The sequence below is a fragment of the Spea bombifrons genome, chromosome 3 (genome assembly GCF_027358695.1).
Source record: "Spea bombifrons isolate aSpeBom1 chromosome 3, aSpeBom1.2.pri, whole genome shotgun sequence".
Classification (NCBI taxonomy): Eukaryota; Metazoa; Chordata; class Amphibia; order Anura; family Pelobatidae; genus Spea; species Spea bombifrons.
The window spans coordinates 86,253,795-86,281,270 of record NC_071089.1 but is presented as its reverse complement, the minus strand read 5'-3'; the positions used below and the strand labels follow the sequence as shown (position 1 = coordinate 86,281,270).

At 39.0% G+C, this 27,476-nt stretch overlaps 1 protein-coding gene across 1 annotated transcript; it reads left to right on the top strand.

Moving 5' to 3' along the window:
- Positions 1-12,117: 12,117 nt before the first annotated feature.
- SENP5 (SUMO specific peptidase 5) lies at positions 12,118-25,824 on the top strand. Its single transcript, XM_053459433.1, has 10 exons — positions 12,118-12,247; positions 14,220-15,697; positions 16,928-17,033; positions 19,487-19,634; positions 21,576-21,623; positions 22,882-22,959; positions 23,492-23,629; positions 23,943-24,026; positions 24,521-24,571; positions 25,337-25,824. Exons 2-10 carry the CDS (start codon positions 14,251-14,253, stop codon positions 25,445-25,447), a joined length of 2,211 nt encoding a protein of 736 aa, XP_053315408.1. The 5' UTR covers positions 12,118-12,247; positions 14,220-14,250; the 3' UTR covers positions 25,448-25,824.
- Positions 25,825-27,476: the final 1,652 nt, after the last annotated feature.

Genomic DNA, 27,476 nt, shown 5'->3' with positions numbered 1-27,476 from the left:
TGTCACCGCCTGCCTCAGCGCTGCCCCGACTGCATTGGTGAGAGCGTGAGGAGTATGACGTCATATGCCGGCGCTCAGCAGTGAAGCCGTGCACACCGCGGCAGAGCAGCGAGACAGAGGCCTTGCGCCCCCACCACAGGACTGCACGGTAAATGACCTACAAAGGGGGGTAGAGAGAGGGTAGATAGTGAGAAGGGGGGTTAGGGAGAGGGTAGATAGTGAGAAGGGGGTCAGGGAGGGGGTAGATAGTGAGAATGGGAGTAGGGAGAGGGTAGATAGTGAGAATGGGGGGTAGGGAGAGGGTAGATAGTGAGAAAGGAGGGAGAGGGGGTAGATAGCCTGAGAAGGGGGGTAGAAAGTGTGTGAAGGGGGTAGATTGGGTTGGGGGTGGAGGTGGGGGTGAGCCTTAACAGATTCTCGCACCGGGGCCCTGAGGCTTCTAGTTATGCCCCTGATCACAGGTTTTGATCTCCTGTTTTTCCATCATGTTGAAAGAGTTTATAGCTTATGTTAAAAATAATAATGTATTGCAGGAGACCTTTAATACAACCAATAAAACTGTAAGTTGCAACTTGTAATTGCAAACATTACAATGAAACCTATGACCTTCAACAAAAAGGCATTGCCACTGCAATAACTGGTACATTCTGAGAATTTTATAAATTATTAAACACATTTCTGCTCAGCCCAAGTGGACTAGGCTTTTGTAACCCTGAAACATCAGGGTTATCTCAGTGTATGTAAACTGTCGGATATTTTGATGTATATATTGAATGTTACCATGAAATGTGGGATATTATATAATTTTGGCAAATATTTTATTACAATACAAAATATGAAACAATTGTATATTTGACTACCCAAAGAGCATCAAATCACACTGTAATTCTTCATAAGGTGAATTAATAAAGAAGGAAAATATTTAAAGGGACACTACAGCCATCCTATTTACACGATGCATACGACTGGTGTGTGTTCACTTTATTTTTTTTGCAAATGGATGGGGGGATTCTGCAGATTCTGAGACTCCTTCCTTACTCTGGGGAATTGATTCTTCTTTTTTCTGATATTGGGAGGTTCAGTCATGGAGCTGGATGTGTCGGTCTGCCAGTGCCTGCTCTGCACCTCATTGTTCTTCCTTACTCTGGGATTCGCTTGTTTTTTGTTTTTTTTCTCTGTGCAACCTGAATGGCAGCTCTTTTTTCTAATATTGGAGGGGTTCAGTCTTTCCTAACTCTGAGGGAACAATTCTTTAAATAGTTTTCTCATTTTTGGGAAAAATTCAGTGGCCTGTACCCTGGAGCTGGATGTGTCTTCCCAGTGCCCTGGAAGCTGGGAAGTAGTAGTGTCTTTCAAGTGGCATACTAGTACCGCTGTTGCTTCTTTATCACCTTTCTTACACCGAGGAATAAATTCATCAAAATGGTCTACCTTTATGTCCCATAGCATGTGCTTGATATGTCTATCTATTGGTGCATTGCTACTGTTGCTGGTTGTGGTGGTGTTATGGTCTAGCTGCTTTTCTGCTGCATTGCTGGAGGCTATACAGCCTGGCTGGGTTGCCATGGCTACACTCCTGTCACTCCTGTGACTCAGCCCATTGTCCAGCCCACAGCCAGCCCCTTTTGGCTATTTAAGCAGCTAAACTTCACTTCCTCCTTGCCCTTGTGTTGTTTCCGGCTGCAAGTGCTATTGCTGTGTTCCTGTGTTCCTGTGTTCCTGAATTCCTGTGTATGACCTGGCTTTCTCTGACGTCCATCCCGGCTCCTGATTCCTGGCTTGTTCCTGACTTCGCTGATCTCTGTATTCCTGACCCCGGCTTGTCTGAGTATCTGTCTTGGTTCCTGACCCCGGCTTGTCTTTTGGTGTATGCTTTTGGATCACGATTTGGCTTTGTTCACTATTGTCTTTACAATAAAGGTGATTGCATTTTACGTTTTGTGTCCGTCTGGTTCCTGGTCCCTAACAGGTGGTCCTGCAATGCAAAATCGAGTCTGGATCTCTTCCTAAACCTTGAGATGCTGCTGTAAATCCAGAAGGTGCCAATGACCCCCTTTTTGAAATGCACTCCCAGATTTTAATTCCGAATCATAAAAGGCCTACCAAATTTTTCTGTACTGAATGGTCAGAAACACAAACTTATTTGTCCGAAAATGAACGGGACGGAAGCGAAATGAAAATTTCTTCCTAATCCATTTTGCTTGCCATGCATAAGTCTAGCATGCAGAAGTAATTGGTGATATAGAAGCTGGATTGAATAGGAAAGTTCTAGACCAACATCACATAGCAGGTAAATTTAATCTGGGGTGGTGGGATAAATAAGACTGAAATATTGCTTGTGTCACCCACACTGATTCTACTTCCAAAACGCTACCTGTCTAAAGGAGATCAAAATGGCTAAACTAGAAAATGAGGAACTTATTGCCAAGGAAAGTAAAACCAATCCCAAGACATTTTTTAACTATGTAAATGGAAAAAAGTTAAAGGTAGAGAATGTCCTTTATTATCTGAAACTGGAAATTTGGTTAGTGAGGACAGAGAGAAAGCCGACATCTTAAATGCTTTTTTTTTCTTCTGTTTATACCAAGGAAGAGCCAATGACGGAGCCCCTGATGGCTAATTTTAAGGAACCGTTGCAGAAACATGGTATACACCAAAGGGTACTGAAGGAGTTAAGCCTAACTCTGGCCCAACCATTATTACTAATCTTTAGGGATTCTTTCGGCTCGGGCATAGTTCCATTAGATTGGCGCAAGGCAGATGTTGTGCCCATATTTAAAAAAGGATCAAAATCTCAACCGGGCAATTACAGGCCTGTAATCTTAACTTCGGTAGTGGGGAAATTATTTGAAGGGTTGCTAAAGGTATACATTCAAGATCATATCTTGATCCATAATCCAATCAGTAAAAGTCAACATGGATTTGTGAAAGACCGGTCTTGTCAAACCAACCTATTAGCATTCTATGAAGACCTGGGGTTGGCTGTAGATGTGATTTATCTGGATTTTGCTAAGGTGTTTGATACGGTCCTACATAAAAGGCTACTCTATAAATTAACAGAAATAGGCTTAGGGGCAAATGTCTGTGTGCGGATCAGAAATGGGCAGAGGGTTGTTGTGAATGGATGTTTCTCAGCCTGTACGCAGGTATTAAGTGGAGTGCCTCAGGGGTCTGTCCTCGGTCCTCTTTTTAATTTATTTATAAATGATCTCCCAAGCTGCATTGAGAGCCATGTCACAGTTTTTGCCGATGACACAAAATTAGGCCGGGAAATTCAGACTAATCTTGATGTTTCTTCTTTGCAGTAAGATTTAGACAGAGTTGGGGACTGGGCGTGCAAGTGGCAGATGAGGTTCAATATAGAGAAATGCAAAGTTATGCATTATGGTAAAAATAATAAAAATGCAACCTATTCTTTAAATGGAATATCCTTGGGGGAAACTACCAATGAGAAGGACTTAGGACAACAGACTTGATTTTAGGTTGACAACAGACTTGACAACAGTGCGCAATGCCAGCAAGCAGCTGCGAGGGCCAATAAGGTTTTGGCATGCATAAAAAGAGGTATTGATTCAAGGGAGGAGGATATCACCTTGCCTCTTTACAGGTCATTGGTAAGACCTCACCTTGAATACGCGGTACAATTCCGGGCACCGGTCCTTAAAAAGGACATTATGGAACTAGAAAAAGTGCAAAGGAGGGCTACGAAATGAATAAGGGGATTGGGAGATACTAGTTATGAAGAGAGACTAAAAAAGTTAAAATTATATACGCTAGAAAAACGGCGTCTCAGAGGGGATATGATAACATAATATAAATATATACAGGGCCAATATAAAGAGCTCTTCAGTGACCTGTTCATTAACAGAAATATACAAAGAACAAGAGGTCACCCTCTGAGACTGGAAGAGCGCAGGTTTCATAGACGACAAAGGAAGGGATTCTTCACAGTGAGGACAATAAAATGGAGTTCACTTCCAAGAGAGGTGGTCTTATCCAATACATTAGATGCCTTCAAAAGGGGCCTCAATATTTTCTTAGAAAGGCATGACATACAGGGATATAAATAGAATAAGATTAATATTTTAGAGCTTCTTGATCCAAGGAGAAATCCGATTGCCTCTTGGAGTCTGGAAGGAATATTTTTCCCCCGATGGCAGACTTAGAAGTAGCTTAATTAGGGTTTTTTTGCCTTCTTTTGGATCAAGAGTAGGAAGGTTAGGTAGAAGGGTTGAACTTGATGGACTTAGGTCTTTTTTTTCAACCTTATGAACTATGTAACTATGTAATTAGTCCAATGCAAACCCCAGAATCTCCAATTGAAATCAAAGACATTTTCAGTTACGTATCGTTAATTTTTAAATGTGTAAAGATCATTGTTGAATAGACACTCTTTAAATTATCATTCCCCCCGTCCTTGCAAATGCCTGGAAAGATTCTGCATTGTCCTTCTTATGTATTTATCTCATATCCTGCTCCAAGCTCTTAGGCTTGCAGGAGCATATATAGCATATTCACTGCCAGCAAGCTTCAGCTCATGCAAGCTCATTCCAGGGGGTCAAATGGCTACCAGCGCATGCACAGAAAGCTCTCCCAGTGATTTTAAAGGGAGTCCTTTTACAGTTGCTTTATTGCATTATAGAGTTTATCTTAGGACACGGCTTCTCTGAATAATATGTACAGACAGTGGTGTTACAAAATCCTAAAGGAGATTTAGGGGCTAATCACAGGGCCAACTGTCTATTCATGTATGGCCTTGTTCAAAATTCTCTTACACTCAATGTAAATAGATAGGAAAATATGTTATCACTAAATGAACCTGAGCCAACTGTAACAGCAACAAAAATATAAGTTGTTCTACTGGAATTCAGGGAAATCAAGGAAACATAGGTTAGCACGGTCAGTGTCAGGAGTAGGTAAAACGTTACAATCCCAAATGCATGAAGTAGTTTAAAAGGATTAATGATTTAACTATACATTATAGAGGGCCAGGCAAAATCTTCTTGCAGCAGATGATCACCGGGTGGGACATTCAAAATGTATAGTTACCATCTGTGGTTTTAGTCTCCTTTCAACTCCCATTTTAATGAACCTCATTAGTTGACCTTGAGTGAATTAAGGCAAATTAGGCATATTCTACCAAATGTGGTTCTGCCCATTCACTGGACTTGCTCTTGAGCTAAATGTTGCCAACCATCCTTTGCCAATGGCTGTGCATGGATGTACGGCACTGCACGTTTGGTATAACAGTGGCCTGCTTGTAGAGAGAATGAGTGGTCTTTCTGAGGGACATGTCCCTTTACTTGCATTCTGATGGCATTTTCTGCATCATTAGATGATAACACTTTCAGTTTAGCTATTGGTGCATTGATGTTTAACATCAGCTTTATGGTATTATTCACATATCCAAGGTTGGTCCTTCATATGCCAGACAAATACAACATTTCTACTCTATCTAGATATTAAACTTCAAGGGAAGGCAGAGAACATGCAGCAGGCCTACAGTTCTTCCAGACAATACTAGAATTTTCACAGGGGGCTAGTTTAAATTGCATTCAAACAATAGTAGCAAGTCATATGGATCTATAACTCCCAGCATGTTTGGATTTTTTTTTTGTGGATTTAAAATTCTATTTTAACCCATTCAACACCAAGACAACTACGGACCCCAAAGACTAATCCTCCTGTACCAGTGTTTCTGGCTGCACCAAAAGTAATAGCCATTGCCTTCTGGGTATGGTGCCTCAAGGTGTCATAGAGATAAATTGAAAATAAACAAGCAAAATCCCAAACAGGCATTTGGGTGTATTACCTGTAATCAATATAAAGCAGTGAGAGGGACCATCCGTGCTAGTAGAACTTCACTTTTATTACTGAATTCAAAATTAAAAACTGAAAGTAGATTCCTCCACGACACAGGACTGGTAACTATTAATGTCCAACAATATGGATGAAATGCAGCAGTGCGGATTTTGTTTTTTTGTTTTGTCCTGTGTAGTGGTAACAGGTAATACACATATATGCCTATTTGGGATAAGTATGTAGCAGTGTTTTTTCTTTGTTATTGATTGATATGGAAGATGAAATTAATAATAATAATAATAATAATAATACACTCCGCTGCATACCGATTAATTTGTAGCTGTAATAAGAGAAGATGGAATATATTATGTATACCAGGGTGAACAATACTTTTTATATTAACACAGAACTGGTCTGGTTCACAAATATTTTCTATAATATAAGATTCTGATTTAAAAGGGTTCCTGTGGGTTCTGCATTGAGGTTGTATAGCCATCTGAAACATTAAAGTTAGGTTTAGTCATTGCAGTTAGATGTATATCACAGAATGTTAGCTGTCCAACATTGTATTTAGGTGTAATATCACAGGTAAATACACATCCAATCAGGAAGTCGTTATACAAAATAAAAAAACAGGAAGTGGGATGTAAGTAGATTTAAGTGCAAATATCAGGTTGACCTGAAATTCTTTACGTTATCTTTACCGGACTGCTGTTTACATGTAAGTACAAGGTAGCTTTGCAGTCCTTCAACCTTTATGACCAGGAGTCACTTTTGTAAAAACACTCAATTGCAACAGCATGAAAGTTGAAGACCTGTGTTAAAGATACACAATGTATCTGACCATCAAACCACACAGTATCTTCGTAACTCATGCACTCTACATACAGACCATCCAATGACCTTTTTATTGAATGTACAATGTTACATTTTATTAATGGAACTGTGCCTCCCATAAACATTAAGGTGACTGTGTGTTTAAGTATTTTAGTAATGCTGTATATTAACCCCTTAAGGACAATGGGCGGTCCCTAAACCCATTGAAAACAATGCATTAAGGGGTTAATGAAAACTTTTAAAATTATGTTCTCTAAAATGCCCAAACTCATACATACCATTCACCATATGACACAGCAAACAGGCAGGTAGACTGGAGAAACAAAATTAACATGAGCCTAATGTCTCGTTTGTAAGCAAAACAAATATATAATATATAGCTGTAGTGTTTTTGAACCAGAGTAGTTTAAATATCAGAAACTATTGTTTATTTTGTCTTATATGTGCCTCTGCATAGTGCTTTCTATAGTTCCTTCTTATACTTTCTCTGATGCAAGCTCATCCAATCTATATTACTGGCCCTTAAGCAGGTTGGTTCAGCATGGAACCCGAAAAATTCATAATTACTCAACACTGGCTCAAATACACCTGCACTCCTACAGTGTTATAAACTATTTTTCCAACTTCCATATTATATTATGCCCATCCGTAGTACCATTAATAAAGATTTCCCCTCCCTGCGTGCACTGAAATGTCATTTTTTTCTTAGAGTTAACGGGTATTGGGTATAAGTGACTAGTGGCAAAATGAGTTTTCAAATTGTTTCTCACATGTGATACTGATAAACAATGAGACATGTATGGTTTTGTATGACTAGGGTGCCCTCAGCTGTCCAAAAAAAAAAAAAAGAACTCAAATGCAAGAACATGAAGTACCGTGTTTTAAATAGTAAACTGAATAATTGTTTATAGATCTATATAATGCTTACATATTTCACAATGGGTTAAAATGACATCACAAGTAATACATCACATAACTATGGTGACTTTTATTGGCAACTTCTGCAGAGAGAATTATAACAATTCCGCCAAGAAGGGTGAGCCAATATTCATCCACAGCGATGTAAAAGACTCACTGCCAGATATCGCAAACATTGGATTACCAAGGGTGACTAGTTTTTAGCTTAAGGGGGCAATTACTTTTTTTACATGAGTGATATAGATTTTGATATACTCTTTACCTTCAATAAATTAAATGATCTTTTAAAAGCTGCATTTTGTAGTTACCCACGTTGGCGTTTTATATTAAAACTAGTTGGATGATCTGAGACATTTAAATGTGACAAATAAGCAAAAATAGAAAAAAATGGGAAGAGTCAAAAATACTTTTTCACAGCAGTGTACATAATAATCTCATATACAAATAACCTTAATAAAGCCCTATAATATGTATTTTTGAATACATGCAAGCAGATACAGTAAATAGCCTAGCACAGGGCAAAAGCCCCAACCCCTTTTACACATGCAATGAAAGTCGTCACAAACTAATGACATGATCATGCGTGCGGCCTCCATCAGCCTTTCTAACACAATACTGGCTGGGTATGATGCATCCTGTAAACGCATTAATCCTTTCATGGGGTTGATATGCACATAAGTGCCTCATACTGGACATTGACCTCCTATTAGAACCACAACCAACGCATACTGGATGGCCAAAGAATAGCTAATTTTAGGACTTATAATAAGTAAAAGAGCTCTTACACAATGGACGTCTTCTCACATTTAGAGACCAGGGCAGGAGGAGGTTTGGTAACATGGGGGTCACTGTCTGACATTACAAGACCAGGGCTGACAAAATACCAGTAGGCATGTAAAGGAGCCCACAATTAGCGATGCTGAATAGGTGGGTACACGCTGTTCCACTATTTTCCTTTTAGGTTATTGGGTGCATTATATGCAAGTACCACTAGAGGGCAGCAAACATGAGCGAGCGGCACATAGGATTTGTAAACATGGTTGTCTGTACAGGCAAAAGCACAGGGCTGACCTCCCCTTCCTACTGTAGACAAACATGGGTTATGATTAGCCCCCTCCTGTGAGGTAAGCACTTTGTCAGTGTAACATATGTGCCCCACAGATTATAAATAGATGGTAAAGGACTATTTACCTGACTGGTTTTCATGATTTGCCTTCTACTGCTGGGGACCACCTCCCCCACAACTTAACTCCCATTGTGTTGCCATCTAAGCAGGGCCGGACTGGGACTGAAAAGCAGCCCTGGAAACATTTGGAGACCAGACCCATATAGTTTATCTCACGGTCGAGCTCTTATACGCACACGCGCTCCTTATAGATTCCCAAGTCACAGTATTTGTGACTATAAAACATCCTTTTTTATCACGTTATTTGTATTAAAAAGCAAAAGTGTTAAAAGGCCCTAATAAATGAAATACATCGGACAAAATGGAATCAAAACAATTGCTACTGCAAACATTTTCAGATGAAAAAGTTCAATTTTATTCAGTGGAACATTATTCTTCACGATATTCTTCACGATATTATTAATTAATGTAAACTATTTTTTCATATTCAATAAAAGCTATGATTGAGACATTTTTTGTTTTTATTTCCTTTTATTTGCCAACTCTGGTGAGAGGTTCACTATGTAACTGAGCGCGGACCCTCTGTAATAAAAGCAACATGATACATTCAGCACTTCAAGTGCCACTTGTGCTGTTAATATGTATATATTTATATTGCCATGGGAAAGTATATTTCATTGATAAAAATCAGGTGAACTTCAGTAGGCAATTTTCTAAAGCTATTACATTTTACAGAATACGTTAATGTCTGATATTTATTTAAATAGTTAACCGTTACCACATTTTATGTTTAATATGCATGCCTCTTCTAATACTCATTTTGCACGATCAGTGTATCTTGGAACCATATCATGAATGGCTAGAGATCTCGGGAGAAATAGTGGAAACGGTGTATTCTGTAGCATTATTACAGTGAGAGGAGAATATAAATTCAACAATAAAATCAATCGAAAGATATAATATATTAACTCTCTTCTCACATCTCCTAATCGCTACTGCAATAGGACTGTATTTATGTCCCTGGAGCAGGCCTCTCCTTACCTTCTGTCCGTTTTTTTCCCCGTCCAAATAAATGACGCAATTCTGTTTATACACGCCATGCGCTTAACACACTACGGGAGAGAAGTTTATTATAAAGGATGGGGAATGTTAGAACAAGAGGTCATAATCTAACACAAGAGGGTCAGAGGTTTAGATGTAATGTAAGAAAGCTTTACTGAGAGGGTGGTAGATAAATGGAACAGCCTCCCATCAGATGTGAATTTAAACCACAACAAATTATATTAGAAACTACCTTCAACTGGCAGCCCTCAGTATAAATAAAATAAAAATCACTCTTGCTTTCATGCTGCTGCACATTATTGCATTCAGTATTGTATTTAAAAAAATCATGGCACTTCCCCTTTCATTTTACGTGTAAATATGTTGTATCCCTGGTTGCCATGGTTTCTATTTACTAGCCTTCTAGGTTCGTTGAAGATCACATAAGACCAGTTTTAATAAATATTGATTTTAGGCAGGGTGTGACTGGGGATAATAAGGGGGCCTTGGCCACACACTGAAGCACCCAATGTGACATTAGGTGGCCCCGGAGCATTAGCCCGGGCTGCAAATGGCCAGTCTGGGCCTGATATTAGGGTTTATGATCATACGTGAGAACTTCATGAGCAGACTCTCTGCTCTCTGAGGAATCTCTGAATATTAACTGCAAGTCCATCAGGTCAGAGATTGTATTTATCTGCTAATGGTGGTGACCACAGTGGTTTCAGTAATGGTTCCCATGAAAGCCATTATTGGTCTAGATTACAAAAAATCGAGGGGTCTTAACTCTGGTACACCAAGTGTGAAAAATGATTAACAGTGACAGATGTTTAACTATGCATTATAAAGGGTCGACCCCTGGGAACTTCCTCTGTGTTAGGAGCTTGGCTAGACCTTTGTAAAGTGTGGCCCCAGTGCCCAACGGAGCTGCCACCCCAAAGGAGATTTGTGATCTCCTTTCACTGCGCGTCTGCCAGTCAGTGCTGCGCTGGATATGATGTCATATAAAGTGCGGCGCTAACCGGCAGGTATTCAGCGCAAGACCGCAGACTGCCAGACTCACAGGCCGAGGACAGGGAGGGGAGAAATACGTTTGTATGATTATGAAGAGGGGTGTGCTAAGGGAAGGGTATGAAGATGATGGGGAAATAATGCTGGGTGGGTATGGAGATGATGATAAGTTATGTTAGGGGCATGAAGATGGAGGGGGGTGATTGTAGGGAATTAAAATTGTGGTGGTTGGGGATACTGATTGCAGTAAGGGCCATGAATGAATTATGATGTGGGGGGCGTATGATGATGGTCATTTACACATACATACACACCCACTCTAACGCCAAACACTTACCCACAAACACACACTCTTACAACATACACTTACACGTATATACACACACTCTACCACCATACAATAACATTCATATACATACACCACTCTAATGCCCTACACATAAGTACATATGTTGATGGACATCGGGGGGACCTTCCTTGATATTTTATTTAATGGATCAACAAACTGAACCAAGAAGTTCAAACCTAGAATAGAATAAAAATCACATAGCACATATACAATAAGACAAGATAAATAGACATACAGATAAAAAAAACACTTCCAGCCACCAGGAAATTAGGAGTAGTATAAGAGTCAACAATAAAAAAAAAAATCACCATAATTAATAGCGTAAGTCATTAATCGCCTCTATTTTACCTATCCTCTTTTCCCATATTTTAGCACTAGAAGGATCTATGGAGTTATATTTGGCAATACCACATTCCATTTTTTGAATAGAATAAAATCTTAATTAAACACATAACCTCATAGATTGCAATTACATTTGTATTATATTTTGTATTATAATTTGTGTATTTGTATTATATGTAGCCTGACAATATCAGGTTTGGGTTTGCACAAGCGGTCAGTGCGCACAAACATTTGTAACAGGAAAAAAGTTAGAAACATTGTGCAGAGCGTTCCCCCCAACATTTCAAATGGCCAAAGAGGTCACACAGTTGTTTTAGGAGGTGCGTTAGAGTTGTGGCTTTGAAAGACTGTGACTTTGTAACCATTAGAAATTGAAGAAACCGAGTAAAGTGTCTAGAGGAATATATTTAATTTACATACCGGCGAAATCCTCTAATCCATGTTTTATATGAACAAATGGAGTGGGATATTTTAAGAAAGCGATCTAAACATAATGCAGGCAGGCAGGGGTTATACGGAATAAAGTACGGGTCACGTTAGAATCTCTAACCTCATCTCTTCATTCGGGGCGCACATCATTCTCGCACAGTGGTTAAAATGGTAATACCATGTGCAGAGCAGGCTCCGCCTTCTGTCATTTCAGCCAATCGGGTGTCCTAAACCGTAAAGATCACGTGGTGCATTCCGGCTGGGCATCTGCACGGTGTTGCTTGTTTGTCCCTTGTGGCGTCCCGTACTGTGGGTGTCGGACTATTTTCTTAGTGAGGAAGACAGCGGAATTGGGGCGATGTGCTGTTATGTGCACCGGGTCAGCCTCCCAGGTAATGCTACAATCAGCATATAGCGTATCCGGGGTTTGTAGAGCATACGCAGCGATATGTGCTGCGCGGAAGCTTGACCTGTAATGGAGAATACCCTGCTGTGCTTCGGCCTCCTGGTAGCTGTTGCTTTTGGCATTACAGCTGAGGACGGTGCTATGCTGTAGGCCTAATAAATGTCTCTATCGCCGCCGTATCCTTCAGTGTCTGCGTTAATCCTCGCATTGCACCCAGAACGTTCCTGCAAACGGTACTTTCTCTTTTAACCATCGTCTGCAAACACTGGCTGTAACCACAGGCTGCTGCCCAGACTCTCCACAGCCAGCTGTGCTATTTAACTGAGCAGCCTTGTGGGAAATGTTCTTTTTCAGGGCTGTGTTACGGTGTACTGTGTATTTAATCCCCAAATCGATGTCTCGTTGACTTCTGTTTACAGAAACATAAGTAATCCAGAAGTATAAACCCAACTTTACCGTCCGGTGTCATCACTGCCCAGCATATTGTTCTCTGTTTAAGGCTTCTAATGGCAAAGGGTCTTTACAAAGCCTTCTGCTTCATTGGTCTCTGCTATCTCCGATACAGTTTCTAATTTATTTCTAATTTAACCCCTACACTTAAATATTAACTGACCCATTGATCAATATATACCGGTATATATATGTATGTATATATAGTGTGGGTTTTTTTTATCGAACCAATGCATGTAAAATATGCCATGTTCTGTAGTATAAGTCCTATTAATATGGAGACCAGCAGCGCATCAAGGAATCTTAAAGATATTGTGATGTCCAGCATGTGGAATACCACTTGACCAAAAGTGAGGTAGATGTGAAAGAAGCAGTATGCAGTTATTTATATTGTTAATACAAACAATTAAGCAAACATTACGTGTATTAAAAGTAAGAGATTAAATGAAAACTTACTATACAGCGCTTGCTTTGTGCAATGTGTCTTTTGTCTGACACTGCCTAAAATGCTTTCTTTGATCTTTACCCTTTCACTTTTTCACTCTTTTCCAAGTGCAGTTCTTATTTTTGTGTCATTTATTCTATTTGAACCAAATTTCTATTCATGGCTGAGGAAGAATATGCTGGATGTTCTCCAGTGGTATTGTTCTGCCGCACTAGATGGGCCGAATGGTCCTTAATCTGCCATCAAATTCTGTTTTTCTACATAGTTTCAGAGCTAATAACTTACTTTTTACGCATTAAACATCCAGGGAGCCATTCACATAAAATAGGAAATGTATGTGTATTGAAAAACACCTTATGTCTATCATATCCTTTTCTCTGGATCTCCATGGTTATTCCTCTCCGTTATGCCATCCTGCATGGTTAATTGGTGATTGATTGGAAGCCTAAGGGTGAGAAGAAAGGAAATAACCTCCGGACAGGAAAGTAATCATATAATTCTTGCCAGCTAGCTCCTCCTCAACAATGTTAAGTCCCCATATAGACTGTAAGCTTGCAGGGGCCCTCTTACCGTTGCGTACCAGTTTGACTTAACGTGTGTTGATCTTACTATTAAATTGTATATTGTTGATTTTAGAGACCCCGCAGTCCCAGGCAGCTCACAGAACAAAGAATTCATATTAAAATACTTTGTAACTACAAATATTCAATCCTTTAAAAAATAACTAAAAAGATTTTAGGTGAAGCTGCAGCAGAACATCTCCATGGTCTGATATTTTGCACCACTGGTGCTAGAAAGCAATTTTCTTCATTTTAGTATAATTTTTTATTGATGTTTCAACATATTTTACATAATCTTGCCTCAGCGTAGCTGAAATATGACAGGTGAATTTTGTGAAGCTCTCGCTTGGAAAAATAATAGACTTGATACTATGTATATTTTTTTACCTAATAGATGTGTGCTGATATTATTGTCGAGTTTAATGATTAATTTCTAACAACGTAACAGAATCCCTTGGCGCACTCTTAATAAAATGTAATGTATTTTTGCCTCTGTCTTGCAGGGTCAGCCCAAGTTCAGAATGTGGCGAAAAAATGAAAGAACGGCGAAAAGCATCCCGTCGTAACCGAGGTCAGTTGCTGTTGTTGAAAAAGCTATGGACAACGCGATTTGGATCGTTTAGAAATTTTTGGCAAAAGGGAATTGTGTCGTCGTCCGAGAGGAGGGCTGCTGACAACAGGAGAAAATCGGTCCTTTCTAAAGGGCTACAGTTGAGGAACAGCGTGCACAACCTGCTAAGAGAAGAGGGGTTTGCTCCAGAAAGCAAGAAAAACTTTTTACAGGCATTTTACAAGAGGCATCCGAGACGGAGTGCACTTCGTTACTCTTTATATAGAAGTGTGCTATGCAGGAGAAAGATTAACCGCCAGTTGTGCTCCTTAGCACAGGTCAGCAATGAAGCAAAGTATCTGGTGACCTTAGAAGGAAGGTTAAGCAATCGTGCTAGCAATAAGAAAGATTTTCTGCTGACTACGAAGCATGATGATGATGATGATGATGAAAACACCAATATATCTGTAACCTTTAATAGTCATGCAAAACTTCCTTCCTATATATTAAAACCTCGATGCTTTGATGGTCTATGGCTGTCAAGAAACTGCAGTTTGTTTTCTGAAGGAAAGGTACCTTTATTTATGATGTATAAGAAACTTTCTGTGTTTACAACTCGTGGTAGAATACAGACCCAGAAATTTAGCGCAAGAAACTGCAGCTTCAAATTAGTAGGCATCGGTCGACCGTGGATCCAGAAAGTTTTCTGGAAAAGCTGCAGGAAATCTTTGAGAAGAAAGTTTCTCAAAGCCATTTCCTATTTGAAGTCTCAGATTCAGAGACCTGTTCAGTTTATAAGCAGGGCATTCGATATGAACAATAACACATCCGGAATTTTATGTGAAAACAAACAGCGTACAATCAACACCTGCCTAAAAGAGGAGACTGTTAAACTGGATAGCACTGAGGATCAGCTTGCAAGTGTTGCATCCGGCAAACATATATTGAAAAGCAGCCAGCGTCTACATTGCACAGCTAGTCAGTGGGAAGGTGGGGAGTCCATACCTAGAAAAGTGGGTGAGCTGCCTACAGCAAACAGTTCTTCTGATGATTCGTATGTTTTTGTAATGGGAAAAGAAGTGTCCATATCATGTCAGGAGGATGCAGAATCCCAGATGGAGGAGGATGATGAGCGGATGTTGCTGGCACCTGACAAATTAAAGTTATGTTCAAATGAAAATGCTGAATACCAGGACAACATTCCCATGGACGTGGTGGAAAATGGTGCAGATCCCTGCCACATGGATGTTGAAGGATCCAGAAACTTGGGTTTCTGTAACACAAAGCTATTAGACCATCCTTACTGTAAGAGTCCGTCACAAGGATCCACTTCTGATGAGGCATTAGATGCCATGGGGAACACAGAGGTGAAGAATGGCAAGAAAATTGATAGCTGTGTCCCTGATGAGCAGCTGTCATCCTGTCTCTTTGGTATATACATTTACATGGCATTTATTAGGACATGTTAAAAAGGCATATATTTATGTGTGGGTCATCTGTAAGCTAGGCTTTGTCCTCTTTAACTAACTTTGGTGACAACCTTTCTGTCGTAATACTCTACAGAATATTTTTCTTCATATTAGAGCTGTTAGTTGGCTATACAGTGCATTGTTATCTTGGCAAGAAGATGAAGGATGTATATAAAACTTAGTTGCCTTGTAGACATTTGTAGGGTTCTACCCAAGTGTCTTAAGATTCACAGAATAAATGGGCATCACCAGTAATATTTTTAGGAAACATGGCTTCATTGCATACATTTATATAATCATAGTGTATATCAGCTTGGTTCGCTGTAAGTCCTTTCAGGCAATGGCTATGCGTGTGTAGAACTGAAGGGACAGTAAATGTCCCTGGCAGCCTCACCAAAAAAAATGCGTTTTAAAGTACCCTTTTGAGCACTTTAATATGCAATCTTTAAAAAAATAAAAATGATTATGTACTCCCGCAGCTCCCCGCTTACTCCATGGTCTGACAATTCTCACCAATGCTACTGCAGCTTAAAGTAGACCACCAGTGACGAGAAAGCCCTCCCATTAAAATCTGTGGGATTGCTTTCTGATCTGGGGTGGTATCTCATTAGACCGCCTCGCCAGTGAAATGTTTGGCCGAACATATCACCTGCTTGGAGAATAGCCGGTGCTGGCAATGCAGCAAATGTGAGGTTCTGCAGAATTTCCCCATGTCTTTTCATGGGAGTGGGCAGCAACACATAAGTATAAATGGATCTCTCAGCTAGGGTATGCAGTAAAGTGAGTATGGTAGCTGGCGTGTCCCTTTAAGCCAGTTTTGTTAGCACACTACAGTCTATGCCCTTTGTGTCCCCTGCTCTCTTCCATAAGAGCGAAGTAGGAGATGATGCCTGACAGACCCTACCGCCCGACCCGCGGACTGGCCGATCAGTCAAGTGATAAGATCTTTTGGATCTCTGTTCTCTTATTTGCTGTGGTGTAAGTGAATAGGTTCCGGGGTCTTTAATTTTTCTAGTTTGGCACGCTAACATGCCGGATAGGCTACAGCGCCAGATCCTGGAAGCAGCAGGTTTGTAGACGGCATGTCAAAGAAAAAAATTCTTCTAAGTTGTGTTTTGTCTGTGCTGTATTTCTCTCATTCTATGTCATCTTATGTCTGTTTCTCATTTTCTCGTTGTACGCAAATTCCAAGGCCTTCTAAATGAAATTATTAAGAAATATGGAAGCCTGATTCCGCTGTCTGAAAAAGATGTGCTGACTCGATTAAAGGAGTTGTTTAATGAGGACTTTTCCAACAGGTATGTACTGGTGTCCTTGTCTAGCTGTATGTAATGTCCCATAGATCCTATTTCATTGCCTTTGTTAAAAGGTAGGGTCCCACATTATAGATAATATATTAAGCTGGCCAGCATATTGCGCAACATCCTGTTATTGTCTGTTTTTGTAAGTAGGGAACTTTTACAGAACGAAAGCAGCACTAGGAATAATGTTTCTAATGCTGCATTTAATTGTAAGTGCTGTCAAATTGAGCCGAGTTGGTGGAGGAGTATTAAAGCTGAACTTTCTTTTTTTGAACTATTGTCACTTAAAAATAAACTGCTTACCATACTGCCTTGTGGTGAACACATCTTTTTTTTTTTAAAGTCCGTATACTGGTTTGTAACTCTAATCACGAGCCAAAACAACAATAGCTCACAAAGTATATATTTCTAGACTGCAAATCCTACCACCTTCAGCCAGGCTGAATATGAAAGTGATGGGAGTTGTAGTCCTCAAAAGCGTGTGCACTAGAAAAGTAAATGGCAGGCATACTTGTGCATTTTTAAAAAAAAAATGTATTATTGGGTGCAGTTTGCCAGGTGGTGACAGGGGTGGCATGGCAGCAGGGATCGGACAGTTTTCAGTTTCTGTCAGCTAGATGATCTAGCTATAGGTTGCCCGTCCGCAGTGTCTTCCAAGTCAGCACTGGAGCTGACTGAAGGCTGGCCAAACACATCTCCCGTATGGCTACTAGCAGGGGGTTGGAGAAAAGAAGCAAATGCATATGGAGGGGATTCTGCAATATCCCCAATACATTTGTGAAAGGGACAACCATGAAGATTAATGCATAACGTAGATTTATGGTCCTTTTTAAAGTACATATGGCTACAGTGTCCCTTTAAGAAAGCCTGACTAGGGTGACCACATTGCACATGTTTTCCAGAACCTGTATATTTTCCCCCATGTTGCTCAACAGTCCATGTGAACGGCTGTTCTGCTGTGTGTACCCCTCCATCTTTTATATTTTTGTATATGATTTCTATAGATGTTCTGATCTACACTGTATTATTCTGGCATACACAATATCTTCATTTCTCTTTCATCTTCATCTTGTCCACATATTGGTGAAATACAGAGCTGTAAATGCCGTTCTGTTAAATAGCGTAAAATGTTCGATGTCATTCCCTTATGGCCTTCTTGTCCTCGGTACTATCTCTTCTATACCGAACGTTCATCCAGGCCCTTCCCTCTCTATGTCCTGTGTACTCAATCCTTCTAATCTCTTAACAAAAACTATTGTAAGTGGAACTACTTTCTGTTGAATAGGATGTCAGTCAGCATAATGTAGATAATAGAGACTGAGTCAGGAACCTGAGTATCTAATATTGGGAAAGTAAGCCCTGTGAATTATATATTCCACGTACATTCTATGTTCACATGTAAATTCTGCTGATGTGTACATGCATACACTGTCCAGTAACTGATGGGAGATGACAGAGTGCCCTTCCTACCTGTCTATGCCCCTGTAAAACAGTTTCACCTTCCATTGTCTGTGCTTTCTTCATTGCATTCTCTCAATCTCCTGAGTTAACTGATACACTCGATCGTCTTCCCTGTGTCTATCCCGAATTGTCATAGTTCAGCAAAATATCTTATGTCGCCTATTCTGGTGTAACCGTTCATGCGACATGCTCCTGATTCCATCTTTGGCTTCAACTGTGCAGACATAATTGTGTAGTTCATACTAATCTACTTTAAGAAATGACAATTCTGCCATATCCATGAGCATTTCTCTACTACTTAATGTGTGTTGCTCTGCAAATGGGTGCCTACTTCTCTTTGTTATACAAGGCAGTAGTTGGGCACCAGCATGTCTGTCTAGTGTATGTGCCCCAAGAAATGACACAGAACGAGGACAAATATACTTTTTTGCTGACCAAAGTGCAATAATGTAGTTTAGCTTTGAAGGAAAGTTGGTTTTATTTCATTTTCTTCCGATAAACGTACGGTATTTGTATTTGTAGACCAGGAGGCTGCCATTAGTGTCAGTCATGATATTTTGGTTGGCTTTACCAACAAAAACCACACAGCGCTATTTATAGCAAAGCTAATGGGTTCATCAGTTGGCTTCCATCTGGGTGATTTAACCCAATGCATTATGATACCGCCGTCGATTGGACAAAGATAATAGTTAATCACAGACGTGTGACAAACGTGTAGCTGTCTGAAGACCTTTTAAATGAAAGCTAGCGTTGTTTTAAAACAACCGATTTTGTAATTTATATGCGTATTAAAATATGTATATTGATGGGAGATCTCCTTTAAGTTTGAAAAGGTAGACCTACCCATCTGTGTTTGGAATTTTTATGTGCAATAAAGTATTTCGGAAGGGAGTTCAGCTGGTAGGTCGTTCGAAGTTCTGTGTCAGCCACTGTGCTGTCTTCTGACAATAAGACTTTATCTACTTTTTTGTATTGTATTATTGTTTCAGGATATCCTTCATTAGCAGAGAGATTATGAAATATCGGGCAAAGCATTCCAAAGCTGCTGTGTGCAATTTCCGTATCTTGTACAACAGGCACGTGCTTGATATGGATGACCTTGCTACTTTAGATGGGCAGAATTGGCTCAATGATCAGGTAAATTTGAATATTTCTGATGAATGAATACCTTTCTGTGCTCAAGTGGCAATATACTATATTAACTGTAATAAAAACAGTGTTATATATATTATAAAGCTCAACAATCCATTTTCACCACTTAGGGTCAATACCATCTAGCGCATTTGCCACACACACAATAAGTTGTACTGGAAATGTATTGAGATTGACACTAAAGGTTTCAAAACGTCACTCCCAATACCGTTAATACAATGTAAGGGAAGCACTGCAGATATAAAATTAACTTGTTACGTAACATTTTTTCTAGTCAGTATTGGAGAACAAAAAGTGCAAATTTGCCATTGCACTATGCAGAGTCACTACATCGCCCATGTCTTCCAGAAGATAAAATCTGTATATTTTGTTTTTCTGCAGCTGTAACCAGTGGTAGCCAAAAACTATTCTTCACGATCTCTGATAAACTGGGCTTTTAGTATCTCTGGACAGACTGCTGCTCTACCTCCTTTGATCCTAAATGGTCAATATTATGATTGACATGGCTATTATACATCAATTGGTTTTATTTATTTTTTTTGCTTGTAGTGGTAAGGCTAAATAATATTACAGCACTTAAAGACTTTCCTGTCCAATATAGATAGAGATCCCTTTGGGGACATCAATGGGCTCCTCAAAGTTTTATTTATTTCAATTTATATAACATTATTTAATTATCATTTCTTGAAGGGGTAGAAACTTATTTCAACTCTTTTGTGTTGATCACACTGCGTCTCATCTCTCCCCTGGAGTCCTTCTGATGGGTGTCCCCACTGATGCTGCCTTAAAAAAAAAAAATTAAAAAAATATGCCTGATTGAGTGTTTGGACATTAATATTGTAGCAATGTACTGGCGCTTGCACTGCGCACCATTACAATCATTCAGCTGGCTTATGATGAGACAGGAGAGTTCATTCTGTCTGCAAAGGTATCATGGCACCTATTTTAAGGACATACCCATACATCCATAAGGGAGTGAAAGGGTTAAATAATTATGTGAGTACTTGAATATACATTCTTGGGGGAAAAAAAAAAGTAGAAAAAAAACATTTACCTCGGGTAAAAAGCTCCAGCAGCTCTCCTTCATGGGTGAAAGATTCTTGCTACTGTTTGAAGCAGCCAGTCAGTATCAGGGATACGCTCCCATTGAAATTACTGTGTCACTGTGACATCCGTGACATCCGCCATGTATAAGATCCCCAAATGGATCTCAATCCATACTGCACTATAAACTGTACAAGAAAAAAGTTCCCTTACCTTAGAACCTACCACTACAAGTAAAAACAAAATAATAATAATCACTACCCCTAAAACATACACACACACACACACACACACACACACACACACGGTTTTATTATGTAGTTTTGTGGGGGGGTTTTACCTATTATCACTAATAATTATGTTTTATGTATTTCTATTGCAATCAGGGTTTGGTCAACATATGGCAAAAGTCCTGAAAGGGTTCAATGTTTTTCGCATGATAGATTGGGTTGCTGAAGAGATGGATGTCTCTTGGCAGATATGTTGCCAAGTGCGTTGAGTATGCTATTGTGATGCAGCAAAACATTTGAAAGTGCTTGGGAACGCTCCCAATGCTCTTTTCCTATTGTGCTTGGTGTTACAGAAGCTCATGGGTCATCAAATTAAGTGGTGTGACTTGGTTTGTATGTGAATAACTCTTTGTTCCTTTTAGACTCTGAAGTGGTATAATAAATAATCTTGGTTTCATTACATAGATATTTTGAATATCTTTACATAATGAATAAGTTTGTTTTAGTTTGCCAATTGTAGATTTGTCATACCCTTTAATGCATGTCTTGTAAGTGCTTTCTAACATGTATTATATAAGTAATATATATATATTAGTACTTATATGAGTGATTTTTTTTTTAAGTATGCAGACTAATTCATTGTCTTTTCCAGGTTATTAACATGTATGGTGAGCTAATAATGGATGCGGTACCTGACAAGGTAGGTAGTTTAAGTTACTATTGGACTTGTGTTTGTGTTACCCTTCAATGTTACCGAATGTATGCTGTAGTTACTTTTTTTTAAAGTATTATATTACTGTAGCATTAGAGTAGCATACAAACCTTGGCTTGCCATGTAACATCGGGGCTCTTGTTAATTGCACTTACCCCCGCCTCCTCAATGTTATCCCAACAACATTTACTATTGTACCTCCATCATAATGCCTATATGACTGCTAAACTACTTTAAAACTTTGTACCTTCTCTTTATTCATATATAATGTAATACACGTACGGTCTGGGCTCTGTGCGGGTCACTCGAGTTCCTCAACACCAAGTTTGTCATACCATGTCTTTATGCCCCAGTGCACAAAGCAAGGTTGTTAGCCATTATGAAATAGAAAAAGGCCTTCGCCAGACTGTTCTCACAAAGTTGAAAGCATATGATTGTGTAAAATGTCTGTGTATGCTGTAGCATTAACGTTACCCTTCACTGGAACTAAGGGGCTTAGGCAGACCATTATCCCTCCTCCACCACACTTTACAGAAGACACTATTGTATTCTGGTATGTAACGCTCTCCTGGCATCCACCAAACCCAGATTCATCCATCAGACTTCCGGATTCAAGTGAAGTGTGATTGATCACTCCAGAGAACACGTTCCCACTGCTCCAGGGTCCAGTGGCCGTGTGCTTTACACCATTCCAGCCTACACTTGGCATTGAGCACAGTGATCTTTGGCTTGTGTGCAGCTGCTCATCGATGGAAACCCATTTCATGAAGCTCCTGACACATAGTGCTTGTACTGATGTTGCTTCCAGAAGCAGTTTGGATCTCTGTAGTGAATGATGCTGCAGAGGCCAGGCATTTTTAAGCACTTCAGCACTCACTCTCTGAATGTGTAATTCTACCGCTTTGTGACTGAGCTGTTACTCCTATACACTTCTGCTTCACAATAATAGCACTTACAGTGGACCGGGGCAGAATTTTCATGAACTGACTTATGACAAGGGTGGCATCACTGAGCTCTTCACTACGACCAATTCTACTGTCAATGCTTGTCTATAGAGATTGCAGCTTATGTGCTTGATTTTATACATCTGTTGGCAATGGATGCGACTGAAACCTAAACTCATTAGGAGGTGTGTCCACATACTTTTGGTCATAGTGTAGAAATATTTGATAAAGATATTTATAAAATATATACACACCTACATACATTTATGCTTGGGTAATTCCTGTTTTTTTTCTCCCTGCAGGTCCATTTCCTAAACAGTTTTTTTCATAGACAACTCGTGACCAAAGGTTATAATGGAGTAAAAAGATGGACTAAAAAGGTATGCATATTTATTAGTAACTAGGAAAAACCAAAGATAAATGACAACTTACTTTAGTGGGGTTTGGCTTTAGTCCTCATGGACTGACCTGACTGTGTATAATGTAATGACTGTGTCATTGAATGTCAGGAAAATAATTTAATGAGGAGGGATAAATCTAGACCGTCAGACTGCAAGGGTCAGTAAAATGTCATAAATATAAAAAGGGGTATTGGCTTGTGGAAGGAAACTATAGTGTTGTCTCTATATAAGTCAATGGTAAGAGCTTGAATATGCAGTTCTGGGTGCCTGTTCTTAAAAAAGGACAATGGGGGAGAGGTGGCATACAAACTAAATAAAATTACCTTATTAAATATATTGCACTGTAGAATATGGTTAAGGACATTATTATATATATATATATATATATATATATATATATATATATATATATATTAAGGACAAATACCCATTGTGTGTATTCCTGTTTCTAATAGTAGTGTTACGTTCTGTTTTGTGTTACGTTACCAATTTAATATCTTGTGTTCAATAGGTGGATGTTTTCAAAAAGACCCTGCTATTAATTCCGATACACCTAGAAGTCCACTGGTCACTTATTACTGTGAACATCCCCAATAAATTAATTTCCTTTTATGACTCCCAAGGCATACACTTTAAATTTTGTGTGGAGGTAAGTAAATATATCTAAGGTGTGCAAGATTTGCATTGTGTTGCTCCTTCTCCGGGCTCTGGCAAGTTCCCATTGCTACCTTTTGTAATCCACAGTAGTTCTCATAATTCACAATTTAAAGAAGTGATGACTGAGATTTGCAGAATTGTGAGAAAGGGCCTGGGACAGGAATTGTATTTATACTACAGCAATTTTAGTTTTTAGTTATGCTGCTAAATGAATTGCATTTTATTTGGTTGCTTATAGTTATTTTTAGACTAACCCTGATTTCCGTTTTTAAGCTTAAAGAGTAACGCAGTGTGTTTCACTTCAGAATATACGAAAGTATCTCCTTACAGAAGCAAAAGAGAAAAATCACCCAGAGTTCCTCAGTGGGTGGCAGACTGCTGTTACAAAGGTATATTGATTTAAAAATAAATTTAATTTTAAAGACCTGATTCTCCTACTCCTTTTGCACGCAACGAATGTAGAAATATGGTGCCCATAACACCTGCCCATGCAGCACTGCAACTGTGTTTGGATATGAAACTATTCAGCCAAATGCACGGCGCAGCGGGAGCTAGATCTTCCCAACACATTATCCACTGAAGCAGAATCTTCCAGGGAGCTAATAATTTGCAGTAGAAAAGATTAACCACTCTTAATCCCTGGTCACTACTTACACGCACCTTTTTAACCGTTTCAAGAAGTATTGTATAGTAGTAGGTTGGTGTTTCTGATGTGCATTCTTTCCATATTTAATCTAAATCAAACACTTTCATGGAGTTACAGCAAGTATGTGTTGCCACTATGTATGCTTTTGCTAATGATGGAGCTGATATAGTGTAGAATTTTTTTCTGTGAACAATTATATATATATACTAAATTATGGAAGTATTGTTTTATTCATAGTGCATTCCACAACAGAAGAATGACAGTGACTGTGGCGTGTTTGTGCTTCAGGTGAGTGCATGCAAGTGGCTAAGCAATAATATGTAAGCTTTAGGCAACCCTCCTCCCTTTAGTATTACATTTTTGTTTGCGTCTCTACCTATGATGTGACTGGATATTTTTGCACTCTAGTAAAACTTGAAATCTATAAGCCACCATTGATCCCAGCTTGTATAAATAATTTCAGTATTGATTACTGGGAGTATTCATCATTATGCTTGTAGCTATTCTAAAGTTGTTGTTTTTTTTATGGTTTGCTAATGAGCAATATTTCAGAGAGATTATGGGTCAATATATCCAATGTCTGTCTCCATACAAATCCTATATAGCAATACATCTTATCTTGAAAGGTACACACTATTTATTATAATGACATCTATCCCACTTTGTTCCCTATCGCATGCTTTTTTTTTTTGTTTTTCATATACTTTGTGTATATTAAATGTCCCAAATTTGCGATGTATATCGGGCTTTTAAACAAACACGTAAACAGCAGTGTATGGCTCATACTACCCGCATTTGTTGTGGCAAATCATGGCAATCTGTGCAGCTGCTGATTTACATTTAAAAATAATGGTCTACCAAATTGTGGCGAATGTAAATATTAATATAGTAAGACACCACAGGTAAATTTATCTGAACCTGTGCACTTTATTTTCTCGTCAAGTTCATAGTTATAGGATACGACACAAAAAAGTGTAATATGCTTATTTCTTAACCAACAGCAGGTGTTTTTGAAGTCTTGTATATGTATATATATGTTTTGTCATTTTGTAGTACTGCAAGTGCCTCGCTTTAGAACAGCCTTTCCAGTTTTCCCAAGAAGACATGCCTCGCGTGCGGAAAAGGATTTATAAAGAACTGTGTGAATGCCGACTCATGGATTAACCATCGTTGCTGTACTTGAATCCCTGAATACTTCCACAACTTTTCAAACATAAGTTTAGAAGGGTGTCTCACCCTACATTGTTACCTCAGATGTTTCTTTTTTTTCTTATTCTTTTGAGACATGAAGTTGATCAGCTGTGGGACATTAAAGAAGCCTCCATGAGCATTCACGATTTTGATCTTTGTATTTAATATTTATTATGTAAGCATGCAAATTCTCAAAAAGCATGCAGCAGTAAGAACTGTAGATTTGATGCACCTTTTGACTTGTATATAAAAATTACAAAAAAAACCTTTAAATTTTGTTTATATAAATATAGCAGGTACATTTTTTTGTTTTGTCCAATTAAATTGTACTTACATTTAAAAAAAAAAAATCCTGTGGAAGATCAGATTAACTAAACTCTGTCTCGACTGTATTTTTAATCTGACACTTTTATCAAGTGTTTTCTCAATTTATGTATTTTTCTAAAAAAAAATATTGACAAATAAAACGTATTAGGGAAGAGGCAAAAAAGTAAAACTCAAAGGTGGTGTTTTCGTTCCAGATTTCTGGATGACTGATTGTAGTAAAGAACACATTACTTTTTATTTGCTGAGTTTCGGGCAGAGAGCATAAGAGTCTGCCAGAAATTTAGCATTGGGCTATGTAAATAATACATTAATGTTATCTTTGTGTTCTTGAAAAATTTTTTGTAGTGTGGTAGTAGGATAAAAATGCTTCAACTTTTGCCTCGTCTCTTTAATGTTTTGTTCACAATCGGAGAGTGCTATGCTCCTTTGTTAGCTCTTGAGAACACATTGGAAAAGAGTGTCTGATCGGTACAGGAACTTGTTGTTACCTTAGCCATATTGCAACCAGTGCTGTGTATTAGAACATGACACAATTTATCAAATTTAGATTTATTTATTTTTTTTAACAGCTGTCGGCTAAGTTGTTTTCAGAAGCTCATATTTGGGCAGTCCTTTTCTTTTAGTCATTAAAAATTAGAACAATTTTCAGTTCTATAAAGTGTTTTGTCACTTCAATTAGTACTTCAAACCATGCATGTAATATACATGTACCTTCATAGTAGGGAGGTGGGTATAGTTATGCCACCTTTCATGCACCGCTGCTAGCTGAAAACAGGAGACCGGGTCATTTGACAAAATGAATGCCTATTTAACATATTTTGAGATTGGCTAAGAAATGGACAGAGATTTAGGAACTTGGAAGTGCTGATTCCATTTAGGCACCCATAAATATAAATATATATACAGCTGTGCAGATGTTTTAGGCAGCTGTAAAAAAATGCTGTAGAGTAAGAATGGTTTCAAAAGAAATCAATATTTACTGTGACCACCATTTACCTTCTAAAAAGCATTAATTCATGTAGTTAGTTAAACTCAGCAGGTAGGTTGTTTTAAATATCAAGTAAAAAATGCACATTAGTATTCATGGTTAGCGGCAAGATTCCACACATGGGAACTACCACCTTTCTTCCCCCTCATTATCTCTCCCCTGTATGTTTCTCTTAATTTACTTTAATATTCTTACTACCCCCCTTTCATTATCCTCCCCCTTCTCAGAAGATCATTATTTCTGACCAACTTTATTTGTGCAGCTCCTAACAATGCAAGCTCTTTTAGTACAGCCAAATTTTGTCCAGGGCACCTGCTGTCATTCATCTGCACCCCAGATCCTGTATTTTTGTGAATAGTGGAGTCGCTTGGCCTTTTTCTTCCCTACATCAAAGGTATAGCTTCCCTCAAGCCCACTTCTGACCAGACGTCTGATGGTAGATGGGTGTACCATGGACCGATGCTGAGCTGATGCCAGGGAAGGGCAGTAAGCAGGGCCGGCCCGAAAATGGAGCTGAGTGGGGCAACCGCTCCAGGTGGCACTTTTGAAGGGGCGGCACTTTTTGGTTTTTTTTTTAAAGCGAAAGAGAGAGAAAGGGACGCAGAGTGGTTTTTGCTTACCAAGCTGTCAGTACCCGCTCAGCGCCCCTCTCTCTCTCTCTCTCCTCTGCGGCAAATCTCCCTGTTC

Excerpts from the sequence above, each read along its gene's own strand:
- SENP5 (XM_053459433.1), top strand. The coding sequence starts at position 14,251 with ATGAAAGAACGGCGAAAAGCATCCCGTCGTAACCGAGGTCAGTTGCTG. Across the intron at positions 24,027-24,520 it reads GGCAGACTGCTGTTACAAAG|TGCATTCCACAACAGAAGAA; the intron begins GTATATTGATTT and ends TTTTATTCATAG. Across the intron at positions 24,572-25,336 it reads GTGGCGTGTTTGTGCTTCAG|TACTGCAAGTGCCTCGCTTT; the intron begins GTGAGTGCATGC and ends GTCATTTTGTAG.